This window comes from Lissotriton vulgaris, chromosome 4_1 (genome assembly GCF_964263255.1).
Source record: "Lissotriton vulgaris chromosome 4_1, aLisVul1.2, whole genome shotgun sequence".
In the NCBI taxonomy this organism is placed as follows: Eukaryota; Metazoa; Chordata; class Amphibia; order Caudata; family Salamandridae; genus Lissotriton; species Lissotriton vulgaris.
Window position 1 is genome coordinate 650,408,036 of NC_141691.1, and position 16,413 is coordinate 650,424,448.

The window sequence follows — 16,413 nt, forward strand, 5'->3', positions numbered from 1 at the left end:
ATAATGTTGGGTACGATTACGCCCAGAAAATAAAATAGAGGTGGCCGTTCTGATTGATTCTTTTAAAAATACATCCTTTGTACCTAATTTCTCTTCCCATTTATCCCTCAAATTATTAAAGTCATCCGGAAGATAAGTCATTAAAGTGTTATAGTAATACCCAATTTTTCTTTTATTATTTAGACTATCTATAAGTAAATTTGGGATTAGATCCTGTCTTGCTATGTTGGAGGGTGAATGTAAAAAACTATGAATCTGTAGATATTTAAAGTAATCATGAGATGGAATTTTAAAGTTACTTTGTAGTTCACCAAAAGAAAGTAATGTTTCAGAATTATTTGTATACAGATCAGAGAGAAAAGAAATCCCCTTATTGTTCCATTTTTTCATCACCTGGTCTCTAAATATAGATGGGAAACAGTGACTTGAATTTAGTGGCGTATATCTAGTAACTTTTCTAATTCCAACCACTTTTTTGATAATTCGCCAAGCTTTGTATGCTGCGGTTAGTATCTTAAATTTTGTTTTTTTATAATAGCTTGGCTCTATAAATTTTAACAAATGATAGTTCGCATCGGTGCCTAATACAATTTCATAGATATTTGGATATTGTGCCCAAGTAGTGGGGATTTTATTACCTACAATTAAGGGAAACATGTATTGAAGTGCGGCTGCTAAATAGTAGAATAAAAAGTGTGGTGCGGCCCAACCCCCTCTATCTTTCGGTATAATCAACTTCTTACATGCTCTTCTAATAACTTTATAGCCCCATAAGAATCTTGTTGCGCTTCTTTCAATTTCTTGAAAAAAACTTAAAGGAAATTCCAAAGGAGTTGTTCTAAATAAATAAAGAAATTTCGGCAATATAAGCATCTTTAAAACATTGTTTCTACCATGAAGAGATAAATGTAAATGGTTTATTCTTTCCAAAGTTGTATTAACCTTTTTGAGGATCGGGATGTAATTAATGCTAGGTATCTTTGAAATAGGTGTAGTTAATCTGATACCTAGATAGACTGCCTCAGTGACTATATTTGGCATTGGAGGTGGATTTAATCCTATAAACAAAATTTGCGTTTTAGACAAATTCAATTTATACCCAGAAAAAGATCCGAATATGCCCGCTAGTTCTTCAATCCTCAAAAATGTTCCTTCAATGTCTTTAGTGACCACTACCAGATCATCCGCATAAGCAAGGGCTCTGTATGTCGTACCTCCTAACTGTAGTGGAACTATATTTTCATCCCTATTTAGCTGATTAAGAAAAATATCTATGTATATAGCAAAAAAAAGAGGAGAGGATGGGCATCCCTGGCGTGTTCCTCTTTGAATAGGAAATAATGCAGATTTATTAGGGCCTATTTTTATTGTTGAGACTGGATTTTTATATAATGCTTTAAATGCATTTATTATTCCAGGACCGAAACCTTTCATGGATAACAAATCCCAAAGATAGGGCCACGCTACTCTATCAAATGCTTTTTCAGCATCTAGCAGAGTGATCCCTATAGGTATATTAGAGGCTTCTGACCAGTCCATCATTGCTATAATTCTACGTATATGGTCCGCCGTATCTCTCGGGAAAGCAGGTATGCTAAAAAAAAAAAAGAGCTACTAAAAAAGCTAGTAAGTGATATAATAATTGATTATAGCAAATGAAGGATAAAATTTGCTTTGAAATTACCAGATATAATTGATTGAACTATGGCTTTAATGATTATGAATAGAGTACAATAATCATGAGTCGAGCCACACGATGAGATTCACCTAGCGCTCATCACATCATCAATACGAGGGACATTATGTCCCTTTGCCCTGATAGCATTGAGGGGTGGGGGGGGTGGGGGGGGGGCTCGGGAGGAGTCCAGAGGGGGGTGTGGGGAGGGTGAGGGATAAAAACTAAGTTGCAAGCAAAAATAGATTGTCTATTATTATTATGTTATATGTAGTTATTCTATTATCTTTTGATAAGTGGCTTGTCAGAGAGAAAAATTTGAAAATCTACAAGGTCATACATTCACATTTTTTGATTAAGGTGGTGCCTTTTGTGCTAAACAAACATTGTTATAAATATTGTTATAAATATTGTTATAAATGGGAAAGTTACGAGTGTGTTCTTGGAACATATGTGGTTTAAATAATAAAAAGAAGAGGGGAATAGCGGCACAAATTTTACAATCAAAAAAAAGTGACATACTATGTATTCAGGAATCACATATAACTTGGAAGGATAGACATTTATATAAAGACCTAGGGATGCAGTTAGCGGTATGTACATCTCAAGGTTCTACAACAAAAGGCGTTGCTATTCTATTCAGGAAAGGTATAGGTATACTAACTCGACATAAAGCTGATGAATGTGGCAGATGGGCAATAGCAGAGTTTAAAATTAATAGTGTATCATGGACTATTTGTGCTGTATATGCTCCAAATGTGGATGATCCAGCTATTCTAGATATTCTAAATCTTGAACTTTCTAATTGGTCTTCATCACTAATACTTTGTGGTGACTTTAATATTCATCTAGATTCAAATAAAGATATATCTGATATATCTAGCTATCAGGGAGTTAAAATAAAGTCATTTCTGTCTCTATGGTCATTGGCTCTAGATCATGGCTTAGTTGATGTAGTTTATGAAAAAAAATCTTTATTTCCCGTGTTTACATTCTTCTCCCATCCACATAAAAAGTTTGTACGTTTGAATTACTTTTTTCTTTAAAAATTATTTATTTATGATACAAACTTTGAGTTATTTCCACGCATAATATCTGACCATAATCCAATATTGATTGAAATTAAAACTGATGAAACAATTATTCAACCGAGGTCCTGGACTTTCGATCGCAAATTATTACTTGATCCTGATTACATAAATACATTGGTTTTGTGGATGAAAGAATTCTTCGATATTAATCGAGGTACCGCATCAATTCAGATTGTCTGGGATACGTTTAAATCAGGGATAAGGGGAGAGACTCTTTCATATACTATTAAAAAACAGAAAATTATGCGTGAAAAGAATGAGAAGACATTTCAGAAAGTATTATTCTGGGAGAAGGAATTAATTACAGCAATAATACGTCAACAACCAATCTTGGAAATAGAATCAAGGTTGGCAATTAGTAAATCTATTTGTTATGAATTCTTTGCAGAAAAATCCGCAAAACTGATGGCAAGTTATAGAACCCAGATATATGAGATAGGGGAAAATACAGGGAAAATTTTAGCAAAAAGAATTAGACAAAAAGAAGTATATAATACCATCAATATAATTCAAGATGAAACAGGGCAAGTGTACAATAAACCAGAGGAAATTCTGGAAGTTTTTCGTAAGTTTTATCTTAAACTATATACACAAGAGGATGATCATTACTCATCTGATATATGTTTGAACTTTGCCATGGGAAATCTTCTGCCATCCCTTTCTCATGACCAAAAATCAGTGTTAGATGCCGTGATTACATGGGAAGAAATTGAAAACGCCCTAAATTCACTAGCAATGGGCAAAGCAACTGGTCCGGATCTTATTCCGTTAGAGTTTTACAGGTCCTTTAGAAAACATATAAAAAATGATATGATGGCTGTATTCTTAGAGGCACAAAACGGTATACCACCAGAATCTTGGGCTAAATCAGTAATTATGACTTTTTTAAAAAAAGATAAAGATCCATTAAACCCAGCCTCTTACAGGCCAATATCTCTGATCAATGCCGACAGTAAAGTTTATTCAAAAATACTTGCCACAAGACTATCAAGGATTATACCAACAATTGTTTATCGTTGGCAACATGGTTTTATTCCTAATAGAGATACCATGCAAGGTGTTTAATCAGATTTATTGCTGTCTGATGTCAGGTCTTGTCCATCTACTAAATATTGTTCCTAATTACCTGTTTTTTCAAACTCCTATGAAGTATGCAGGCCCAGTAGTTTATGAGGCAACCACAAAAAACCTCATTCTTTTTACTGTAGTGTGGGTCATATTACTTTGCTATGAGTGGGGTGTTTTCAGTATTCACACTCTAGGTGAATGCTGCATCAACATATTAACGTTACAGTGGCTTAGCATGGCAAAATATTTAAAACTACTTTCATTATGTTTAAAAAAGTCCAGAGTCCAAAAATAATATTCATTTTGTCATATTTGCTCTTCCTCCTTTACTTTGAGTTTTGCAATACTTTCCTGAGTCAGCCCTAAATGAGATACTAGTTGTGAACTAACCTGCAGGGAGGTGTTAGATAGTCCACTGTGGATCTAGTAGTGCAAAACCCTCTCCAGACAGTAGCCCCATTTCGAGGGAATTAGCCTTCCCCTGGCAGTGGAAGAGGTTGAGGGAGAAATCGATAAAGGCTAAGTAATGGTCACCTTCAGGACAAGCAGGTGCATGCCCTTTTCACAAAGACAAAGGGAAGCAAGTAGACCTCTGACACCAGTCATACCAGAAACTCCCTTTGATGTCTTTGAGATCAGCAACCATTTGACAGAGGCTGTTGATTTTGCCAATATTAAAAGTGTTTGTTTGTGGTGGAAAGATGAAATGGCATCTCTGCATTAAGCCAAGATCTCTCCCAACTACATCTCCCCACCTCCAGGTTTAGAGCCTTGCTAAAAAGAGCAATGCTGAGAAGAAGAAGGACAACCCCTTTGTAGATACACCCCTATTTGAATCGAAGGAACACCCTGGAAGCAAATGTATTGGGACTTTTTGAACCCTATCTATAGGGTCTGTGGCACTCCACTCCCTCTACAGTACATTGGGGAGTGGACACACTGAGGACCCTGAAGGGGAGGGTTTTCTTGGAAATCTATGGACTGGTCCTGTGATTGGTACAGCTGGTGGGGAACTCCCTGATTCTTGCTGGACAAATGATCCCAATGGCCTGAGGAATGCAGGCTGACAGTGTACCCTACTTGGAGTGTCAGGGGCTGCAGCTGAAGCCCAGAATGGAAAGCAGGTCCTAGGCCCTTCTAAGCTCCTTGCTGCTAGAAGAATTGAGCTTATATTTAGAGCTGTAAAGGTTCCTTACAAGAACAGGTTTGATGAGTCGAAACACTCCCTCATTTGAGGGATACCAGTCTAAAACAAGCTCTATGAATTACCAAACATTTGGAGGCCAGGAGGCCTGGAATTACCCATCCTGGTGGTTGGAGCATGTAACGAGGCACAAACCTGTGAGCACCCTATTGGAAAGGCCCATAATGGCCCAAGATGCTTCCATTTGTCCCCACCCCTTATGTGTGTCGTTTTCCCAGGCTACCAAGTTGAAAACAACTATATCACATAAAGTAGTTTATCAATTACATCCCAAGCGTGTGCCAGTGCCCTTGGGAGGCCAGCTGGAGAATGAGCTTGAATGCTGCTGCCCACTTTCCTGGTTCCCTATCCCTCAGAGAAGGCCAGTTCCTTGAAGGAATTCATCATGAATTGAGTGTGTTGTATCCAGGTTTTTTTTATATTGACTTTGACAACATTAGTAGTTATTGAGTTAGGGCTTGCACATTCACTGAATGTTAAAGCACATAGGATCAGCGTATCTTCATCAGGTTATATTACTTTTGAATGACTCCCTCCTGTGATTGTGAAGCCCCTTTCGAGGGTATCATTGTTGGTATTTGCACCTGGCATTTTGTAAATGTATAGTTTGTGTGTAATATTTAGTAGTATGTGATAGAAAGTACCCTTCCTTTTGCAATCAAAAAGCACTGACTGGACAGTGATTTATTGAGTGTTGTTTGTTGTGTTGCTGAGTTCTGAGTCTCTAGTGCACAACACCCCACCTGAGTAAGCCTTGGATTGCTCTGACTCGCTAACCTGAGAGTCAAGTGCTAAAAAGGGGTACTTTGTTCCCTGTTTGGGGGTTCACAACACAGGGGCTCAGGATACCAGTTGTCCCCATTTGTCACAATTAAAGTATGTTAGCCCAGGGTTTGTCCAAAATGGATTTATTATTGTTGTCCCTTTAGTTCCTATATATATTGAGTACCATATGTTGGGAAGCTTCAGGTCACGTGCAGAAGATGGTCCCTGTGAAGTGGAAAATAGCTGTAATGTATTCTCTCCATCTTCAAGGACTTCTCCAATATTCTTCAGATTGATTGATTTAAATATTATGTTTGGCCTATATTTTCCAAAGGTTTTCTGTGGATGGTGCCTGGGGATGCCACATTTTTGATGGCACCAGCCAGTTGGTTAGGGTGACTCCTAGACTCCCCCTAATTAATGAGGTAATACTTCTTATGCCCCACCTTACCTACTTCTCAGTAGTCCCTATTTGCCTTACTCGTAACAGGCCCACAATGCAATGTGCCTGGGCAATCTCAAGATGGGCAAAGGCTTCGGACACACACAAACACACTAATTATTCAATATGGAAATCAAGGGGTGTCATCCTCTCATCCCTGATGCCCAGATCTCCATAATAGTCACATGTGATAGATGTTAATAAGTCGATTTAAAATGGCGATGGGGATGCTGATAAATAGTAGTATGTATTGGGTGGTTAGGACACCAGTGTGATTTTGGCACTCAAGGGCCAGAGTTGGACATGACTGAAGTGAATTATTTTCATTAGTAAATGAAAATAGGATCTCATTTATTGTCACTTTCATGCTAGCTTCAGCTGAGGAACATACAGTACTGTAGCGGCATTATAGATATGTGAAGATAATATTCACATGCACACACACACATACACACACAAAACTGCACACACTGATGTATTCCAGGTTTTATGCTACAGCGTGCCCTAAAGAAAAAAATTTCTCTGAAATGACTGTAGACTAGAGCAGTGGTACCTTATTGTTCAATACTTTGCCACCAACATTGCATTTCTGTTGGACCTGGCCCTCTCTGCAGGGTCACCCCTAAACTAAACGAAATTTGTTCGCCTTGGGACATAGTGTACTTTACCACTGCTAACTAGTGCTAAAGTGCTTGTGACTAAAACATGGTTAAATTGGCTCATACCCAAGTGGCATATTCAATTTACTTGAAAGTCCCTTGTAGAGTGGGTTACAATATTCCCAGGAACTGTAAATTAAATGCTACTAGTGGGTCTGCAGAACGTATTGTGCCACTCATGTAAGTTGCACCTTAAAACGTGCCCCAGGGCTGCCATTGCAGCCTGAATGCAGTGTAAACTGTCACGTAGACTTGGCAAGTAAACCTCCTTGGAAACTTTTTAACAGCCCCTTTAATTACATTTTAGTCACCCATAAGGTAGACCCTAGGTAGCCCAGAAGGCAGGGTGCATTGTAATTGAAAGGTTGAGCACGTGTTTTTATGTTTTACTTGTCCTGGTAGTGAAACTCTCCTAAATTAGTTTTCTACTACTGTGTGGCCTACCCCTCCGATAGACAACATTGGAGATTCCTTATTACATTTAATCAACTGCAATTTCCAATTGGGACCAGGTAGCTTTGTCACATTGGGTGTTATTAGAAAACCCTATTTAATGGAATTTTTGCTTACAATTTTGAAAATGCCACTTTTATAAAGTTAAAAAAGCAATTCTAGGACGTAAGTCTTAGACAGAGTGCACACTACCTAATGCACTCAAAATTGAGCGTTTCAACGCAATGTTAATCAATTACTAGGATATATAGTGCATTACCGCTGTTTTATGATTTACTGTTAGAAAGTTGGCATTTTTATCCCCTTAGCTGTTTTGTTCGTTTAGCCTGCTTTGGGTTGCATGGCTGGGTGTAACTGATAGACTTTGAATTCCTCCCAGATACTCAAACAATAGAGTGATTAGGTGTTCCTAAGTGGGCCATTTACTGAAAGGATGAGAGGGCAGAGCTAACCACAGCTCCACTTGCAACTGAATGGGGAGTGCTTTGTCCTCACACAAATTACCTTTTGCCTCCACATTGTCACTGTAGCCAGCTTCAAGCCAGGACACGGGAGTCATGAAATTCCATGTACTTCAAATGCACTGTCTAGAAGCTTCTCCCACCTTCCAGAAGGAGACCATCAGTGTAAATATAGAAGACCTCAGACCCCAACTTTTCAGTACACATCTGACATATGAACTCTGCCAGGAAGATGGAATGCTGTGCTGCTGAAAGGACTACTACTCTACTGGATTGCTGTTCTGCTGGTGTGCTGTTTGCTTAATTGCTGCCGTGTTGTCCTTCTGCCTGTGATAGGAGAACTGGATCTGCAACTTCATACTGAACCAAGGAATGTCAGAGTGATTCCAATGTGTTGGCCACCTCATCTCAGCATAAGGGGCATAGAAGGCTCCCCAACCCAACATCCTGCACCAGCCCCTAGACCCAGATGAAGCAATTACCTGACCCCAAGTGCTGTCCCACAGATCTGGAACCCTTGGTGTGTCCTCAGAGAGCAATATTGAAGTTTTTGGAAACTTCACAATGATGAACGGGCCCTTTCGCACCAAGACCTCGCCGCCCTGGAAGCCATACTATGCAGACCTCCGGCAGCCACCACTACGCGTTACAGCATTCACCACTTGTGGGAACCACCAACACAAAGCTCCAGTAATGCCCGCCAATGAGACATGGACTTCTCTTCAAGCTACTTTGGAAGCCTCCAGCGACTCTCTCACTTCTCCTTGTGGCCCTCTCCACAATAAACTGGACTTTTGGCACTGATTTGAGAAGGTAAACTTTCAGTGGGACTAATATGGTAACTGTAGCCAACCTGCCCTCCTTAGTGGTCCACCTGAACTTGTGACTTTGTCCCTGTCCAGTGCTCCACGTATCCATAGTTGGCGCTTAATGGTTTTTGGCAATATTTTTACTAAAATGTTTCCAAATTCAGAATTCCAGTTCAACCGATTGGATTTTTGTCATTTTGCTGTCAAGTGATTTATTAAAATGTACTCTATTTTTCTAAATTGGTATGGGATTTTCTAGTGTTGTGTTTTCACTTTATTAATGTTTGTGTGCTACATAAACACTATACACATTGCTTTTAAGTTAAGCATGCATGCCTAAGTGCTAAATTACCACAGGGTTAAGCGCAGGTTAATTTAGTGACTTTTGTGGTTCACCCTCCAAGGGACTGTGGCTGCTGCCTACCCTGGGCTCACACCCCAGTCATCCAATGGCCCAATTTCTCACAACGTTTTTGCCATAAATGCTGCTCATGTACCATTTCTCTGTTTTCTTTTGATTTTAACATCAAGCTTGCTTCTTTCAAGGCAAACGTTAATAGAAACAACCACTTTACATTTAGATTAGGTTACCAAAGTTCCAATTAATTGATTAGTTAACCTGGATCAGAAAGGCCACTGTGCATAACAAATGTCCTTTCAGTACTTTGGAGGTATGTTGAACAGACAAAACATAAGGTGACTTACCTTTCTTCGATGTGATGGCACAATAAAAAATGTTTCTATGTTATGCTTCTTCAAGAAACTGTTCCGTTCTTGGCCATATCCTGGCTCGACCTCATAGTCCCCATTTAGGCACTCTAAAGTGGTCTTTGTGATATGAACCTTCCTGGGGAAAAAAAATGAAAGGATCACAATGAAGCTGAAATAAGGGAGTTTTACAAAAAACGAATGGCTAGTGAAGATCTCATGTCTTTTCAACATCAGAATCAATTGTTTTAAAGCTGGATGATATTTCACAATCTCACTAGGAGTGTGTGGAATTCCAATTTCATTAGCAAGGTTTTTTGAAGGTGACAAATTTTCCATCATTTTACTCCTTTGAAGTTCAATTGTGGTAGATAACTGATCTGCCCCTCCCATTAGTTGAGAATAGCCAAAATCTAGTCCCCCTTTGTGATAATGTCTGGGAGTAATACACAACATAGTCATGTGACCCAGGGTACAGGCTGCAGGCACCAAATGGTTGGTACAAAACATGCCAACTATGTACAAGTGCCATTTTCAGGATTGTGATGTGTGACCCAAGATCCAACTTTACTATTAAACAGGACTTTAAATTAAAATTCATAAGAGACCAAACATTATTTTTCTACCTGTTCCCAATCAAATGTTAGCACTTATTAAATGTAAAAATGTAAGTCAGTGTTTTCTTTTGGGAGAGTTAGGCCCTACAGTACTGAAAATATATATATTTTTTATTTCAGGACATATTAACTTCAAAAATACATGTCCTAATTTTTAAATACAATGCACCCCGTCCTATGGGCTGATTGGGCCTAGCGTCTGGGTGACTAATGTGCATTTAAAAGGAAAGTTTAGGCCAGGCAAAAAGGTTTATTTTGCCAGGTCGAAATGGTAGTTCAAAACTGCACACAAGCAGTAATGGCAGTCCTGACATGTTTAAAAAGGCTACGTATTGGGGTGGCAAAATAAGTGCTGCAGGCCCACTAGTAACAGTTAATTTACATGCCCTGGGTATAATAGTAATTGCAATTGATTTTTTATAATGCGTAATACCCCTGAGGAGGCATTGAATTGCTTTACGCAAGGCAGCACTCTGCTCTGGAAGCCAAGGTTAGTCATTGGTCCTGATTTTTTGGTTATTGTTGGCTATTGATATTCGGTTTGTGTGTTTGAGATAACCATTCCAAGCATTCAGTCCAGTTTCTTTGAGGGGGATAAAATAAATTAGGTAGTTGTGATCATTAGTGGGGGTTATATGAGCTCATGCAGACGGTTGGTGGGATTAATAGGTGAGCTGAAGGGGATTACATTTTGTTTGGTTACAGGGGTGTGAGTTTCAGAAGAGGCAAGGTTGTGAAATTGTAAATAAGTTGTGGGCAGTTTACAAAAATACAATAATAGAGATTAAGGTAAAGAGGTTTTCATTGAAATGAGGTATTCAGTGGATGGCGGGAAAGAAAAGAAAATAAAAAAAGCAGAGACAGACAATATAAGAAAAATATATGGCCAAACACTGAACATGCTAGAGCGAATGTCTATTGATGTTCATCCTCCAGATTGGATCACAGTATTAATTACTGTTGCAAAATGGGTTATGTCCAGTTAATATGCCCAGATTCTTCGCTCGTTTTTTTTTTTTTTTACTGTGGTTGAGTCTCTCTACATGGGTCTCACCCATGGTAATCACATAGCAAATAGACTGCACATGTTTACCACTAGTATTTGCCTTTTGAGATAAAGCCTCTGCAACACAGCTGGGGTAAGGGGCACTTGTCTGGTAACACATGAACACGTGCACATACATGTGCATATGTGTGAAGGTTGGATGTATGAGACTACCTATGAGAGCAGCCCGATAACTGCTTTGCAGGTAGCTTGGCACAGAAGGGGCTCTAAAGTGTTAGATATTGATCTGGGATAGGACCTATAATATTAGTGGCTCTTATTGGTAAAGTCAGTGTGAATTACTGTTTTGTTGTGATAGAAAACGTGTGCCCAGTTCATAATTGCAGGTTTCCAAGACCATACATATACTTTTTATGGGTCATCCAGTATTGTCATAGCTCTCTCACTCAGCTCAGGATCAGAGCCCAGGACTTGTGTTGCCCTTCTGGGTAAAGTAAATTAAATGTCTCCCCAGCAAAGGGAACAAAGCCTGCCCCACATAAAAGTAGTAACTAACACTTCTTCTATCAGCTCCTATGGAAAAAGCGGTTGGGATGCAAATTTGCATTTGTTAATTACCCGTTACACTGTATCAGGGTTGGGAAACGCCCAGGCACTAAACAAAGGAGGAAGGCCAGCCAACTAGAGACATCATGGAGGGGACTCCTCATTGAATTTTGGTGGGAAATGCCCTGGCTGTGATGTCAGCAAGGGGCAGAACTGAGATCCCAAGAGGGAATGTGACCAGTGACTTCTCGATGATGCTATCTTGAACATGCTGCTGCTGGAATGCTGAATCGGGGTGTAGAGGTGATGTGGCACCTCAGGATACTGATGGCAATGCCTTGCTTCTAGAAACTTCCACCTCATTTTAAAAAATCTTTCTCAAGGGAGAGAGAAGACTGTTGGTGGTTTCTGCTGCTGGGCCCTGGGACTTCAACAGCCATGAACAATTGGAAGGAGAAACCTCCTAATGCCAAAAAGGACTAATAAGTCTACCCCAGTTGATCCCAGACCATGAGGGTTTCCCAAAAGCCCATTGAAGACTGGCCCCCAATACCCAGTGAGGGCCAGTTGAGTTAAAGATCTGGTCTTCTATGTCAAGAAACAAAGACCAGGAAGAACCCTGGTGCACGGAGCTGGGGAACCAGCTCCCTGCAAAGTACACCACTTTGGAGACCTGGAGGTCTGCTGGAACTGTAACTGGTGGTGAAAGCTCACCACTCGGAGTAAAATGAGTACAGGATCATCTACATTGTCCCAAAAGGGCCAGAGTTATGGCTGTTTTAATATTGGTGACCTTGGATCCCCCAGTGAAAATTGAGCGCATGAGGCCCTGCTGTCTGCTGAGAAATGACCCCGGGGTAGGCCTTAGCCCAGGGCTCATGCACAATTTAATTATATATTTCAGGGAGGAGCGTACGTGGGGCCTCCCCTATTTCTACATTTGCCCACTGGGGGCCCATATCCCTGGGGGTCCCTATCGCCCTAGACACTGATGCGAAGAAGCAGTGGAAGTGCCATTGAGTACCCCCAATAGCGGTGACCGTGTTCATGCTCCTCTTGCTCATGTCACAGCAGCACAAACTCCTTGCCCACATGAAATAGGAAGGGAAGAAACACTCTGCGAGCTCCCGAGCTGGAAGTAAGAAGTGCCGGCTGGTCGGTGAGCTGGATGAGGCAGCCAGAGGTAGGCTTCCTGGGCTTCCTCCAACAAAGGAGGACAAATTGGGTGCCCAGAGTAAGGAGTGCTGGCTGGTCGGTGCGCTGGCTGAGGCAGCCAGAGGTAGGCTTCCTGAGCTTCTTCCAACAAAGGAGGACAAACCGGGTGCCCGGGTGGGACCTGGCACTGAAACAGAAAATAAAGTGGTAGAGCCACAACTTAAGCATTTACTGCTTCTCCAGGTGAAGCACCCCAAATTGCCTTGTGAGATGTGTCTTATCATATTTATCTTGCCTTGCGGTGGCCCCAGGGTGGCCTCTTTATGGTACTGAGCTCTGAGGCCATAATGCCTCAAGGCCCCTAGAAATATTTGAGAATCGGTTTCTCAGCCAAGTATTGAGTCTCCAAGTAAGTACTCCCCAGATCACATTAGGTTTAAACTTGGGGCATAGGTCAATCTCAGAAAGAATTGCACTTAGACCACAAATGTACTGAAAACAAACCTGGCCCACTCCTGAAATGCTCCAGTAGCTCTATGGTCTAGAAGAGCTACTTAGTCTCCCTGGGACAGGCAACCTTCACTGGAATAAGTATGTAAGAGACACACTCCTGAGCATAGAGTTAGCTGTACTCTGGGAAGTTCGTGGAAGGTCTGGTTTACTAACCAGCAGATCGGCGCTCAAAAGGTGTTTTAGGAACTTTAATCATGGCATGTTTTTGCCAAACCTGGCCCTTGGCACCCTCACTAACCAATTTCTAAGGATAAAGGACTTTTACAAAACCGAACAGTTCTTAGATGAAGTCGAACCAAAAGCTGGCAAGAAAGCTGTATGTTCAGTTTAGGCAAGGGCCATTGCCGTGGCTCATGCCATTTATTTTGTCCTTAGTACACTAAGGCCAGAGCCAAAAGGATAATCCCAATTTGCAGGAACCTTGGGACACCACAGCATGTGGGACCTGGAGAATTCTACAATCAGATAACAGCAAGCTCATTGTTTTTGCAGTCTATGGATATCTAATTTCTGTGAGGACAAATATCTAACCCCTGGCTACTTGAAAGGATTCTGCCATTGATAGGCCATTATGTGATCTTCATATGTGTGTTACAGCCAAGATGACAACTTAACATACCCATAATATCAATGTAACAGTTTGCTGAGAACACTGGTGTCGTTTTTTGGGATGACAGACCTATAACTTGACTTCTGTAAATCTCGTATTTATATGATGATCGATAACATTTTACTGACCTTTATTTTACTAGTTTTAACATATTTATATCATGTTTGTGGGCCTGTTTCTATTCTTCTTATAAAGTTTATATGGTCAGTATGACATGTCTTTTTAGGCGCATTTATTTGTGTTATAATCTTCCTTTCCTTACAATGGTTTGCTCTGCTCCCCTCTCCCCATCCCCTCTCCTTGGTTTGTTCCCCCTGGAGTTGACAGTAGGATGTTGGTTTCACTGCAGTTGTGGAGAGTGGATGGCCAATAAAGTAGAACTTCTACCTACTCTGATTCCTGTCATTGATACTTCTAACACTGGTGATGACAAACTGTGAAGGGGACAGTCCTGGCAATCTCACCTCTGTATACTTTCTCCAGTTACCATACAGAGTGAGAAACTGAAAGAACTCACAGGTCCGTGAGAAAAGGAATCTATTCTGCGAGTGAAATAACAAGCAGAATCTTGGAACCCTCTGATTAAGGGAATCCATTCAAGCACCATTTGTGACTTTACCTGTGGCTTGGAGCTTCCGCCTGTACTTATTCCAGGGGCGCTTCACCCTTTCTGTCAGCTTTATTCGGGACACCATCCCAGAGAAAAGGTCTTGGAGGCAAGAGATGTGAGCAGGTGCTGTGCACTCCGGTCAACTCTTCTTTGCTTGCATCCATGTGGCACGTTGTCATCTATATTGGTCACGAATTACGGGTGTGAGGACATACTCGCAGAGGCTGTTGGGGTGGTGTGTGAAGCTGTGCGCTCCACGTCCCTGTCACAATTTCTTCTTTAGCAGTGAATAGGCGATTACAAAAACTGTGTGCTGTAAATTATGATGAAGGGTGGTGTAGAGCTGACCTCCCTACTCCGGTGTGCGACAGTGCGTTGTGAGAGGCAGTGGTTGCCCCCCAGAGGAACTACAGTGTGGAGCTGCCTCTTTCTGCTATGGAGAGCACCTCAGGATCAGTGGAGTTCCACCCATTCGCCCTCAACATCCAGCTGTCGGTCCACACTGACGAGCATTCTTTCTCCCGTCTGGTGTTCTGTGGCTAACGCTTTCGTGTCAGCGAGCTGAGTGACTGGGCGACGAGTGACAGGTGTGTATCACTTCTGAGGTACAGCAGCGTGTGCTGTTTCCTGCTGTGGCAAGAGCCCCTGCTCCATCAGGCTTACGGTCCCCCGTTTCCCGTCCTGTCAGCGAACTGTCCCCTGTTCCGGGGCACTCCTCCTGCCGTCCCACGGTTCGCGGCCATCGTTCTTCCCCTGGCAGTGTGTCCCTGCATGATCGGCGCTGACCGTCTTCACCTCAGGGGAACTCTTCTCTGTTTCATTGCTAAGAACGTCTCCCTCTTCTTCCTGTTGGCATGCGGGGGGCCTACAGTTGTGGAGAAGCTACTCTTCATCAAGTACCTGTCAGTGTGGGTGCACTACCGCATCCTAACACAGAGGAACCAATTCTTTTATTTTCTACATAAGCAAGCGACTTTCCTAGTTCCAAGCGCAAGTTCTCCCTGTACTATAAGTAGAGACTCTTCTTCACCTCAGCTGCCAACGTCTTCCATCTCATGCCCTCTGACCCCTGGCTCTCTTTCCAGCTTCAGTTCATATCTCATGCTCAGAACGAACTGATGGGTTGCCTGCGGTTTTGCTCTTACCACTATACTGCACTCATCCGATATATATGATAATAGGGGTAGCGTGTTAGTAAGATTCTATATTGTTAGCCCATTTACTTCTCATCCTTGAATATCCCTCTGACTCCTCATCTACACAGGGTTTTGTCATTCAGGCAACCCCTGTTTTCCTGCCATGATGGCGGCAGCCACCATGAGCCAGCCACCTTCTTTTTTAAATGAGATAGGAGAGCCAGAGATAAGCTGGAAAGAGTCATACCTTATTGCCATTGGTGGGGAGCGTTTCACATCCATGCGAAAACAGCATATCCTTCACCACAATTTAGGAGTGTATGAGCACAAGATTTACGAAACGTTACCTGAACCACAAAATTAGAGAAGTCAAGATATTGAGGGTATGGATATTTTTTAAAGCACCATGGCCAAACTAGAGACAAGTTTTGGGGACAGAGTAAATGTAATGTTGGAAAGAGATGCATTTTTCAACAGAGAGCAAGGTAAACAGGTTCTATAACTAATTATATTGTAGAGCTGAGAGTTCTCACACAAATTTGGGAACCTAACTGATTCATTGGTAAGAGACCAGTTAGTGCGATGCACCAACAATGTACGCATCCAGGAGAAACTGCTGGCCAGAAACCACAACCTAAGAGAGGCCGTTGAAATTGCTAAATCTGTGGAACACACGGCTAAATGCATTAAGGAAATGAAGAGCACACCTGAGGTAGTGGCTACTATTCAAGACGATCAGGAGAACAGAGAAGTGTTAAAAAGAGAAAGAAAAGAAAAGAGTTCCAACAGTAGTGAGAGGAACCTCAGGTGTTTAGGTGTGGGAGTAGCAACCACCTTGCCAATAGTATTCATTGTTCCGCAAGGAGTGTTACCTGCATGAAATGT

The 16,413-nt window shown here is 41.5% G+C and overlaps 1 protein-coding gene across 2 annotated transcripts in view; it reads right to left on the reverse strand.

Moving 5' to 3' along the window:
• The window catches only part of ADCY1 (adenylate cyclase 1), a 1,293,742-nt gene that overhangs the window by 389,798 nt on the left and 887,531 nt on the right, over positions 1 to 16,413 (reverse strand). For both annotated transcript variants that reach the window (XM_086966836.1, XM_086966835.1), the window contains one exon: positions 9,333 to 9,474. In XM_086966836.1, coding sequence (XP_086822962.1) covers positions 9,333 to 9,474 — 142 coding nt within the window. The remainder of the gene's footprint in view (positions 1 to 9,332; positions 9,475 to 16,413) is intronic.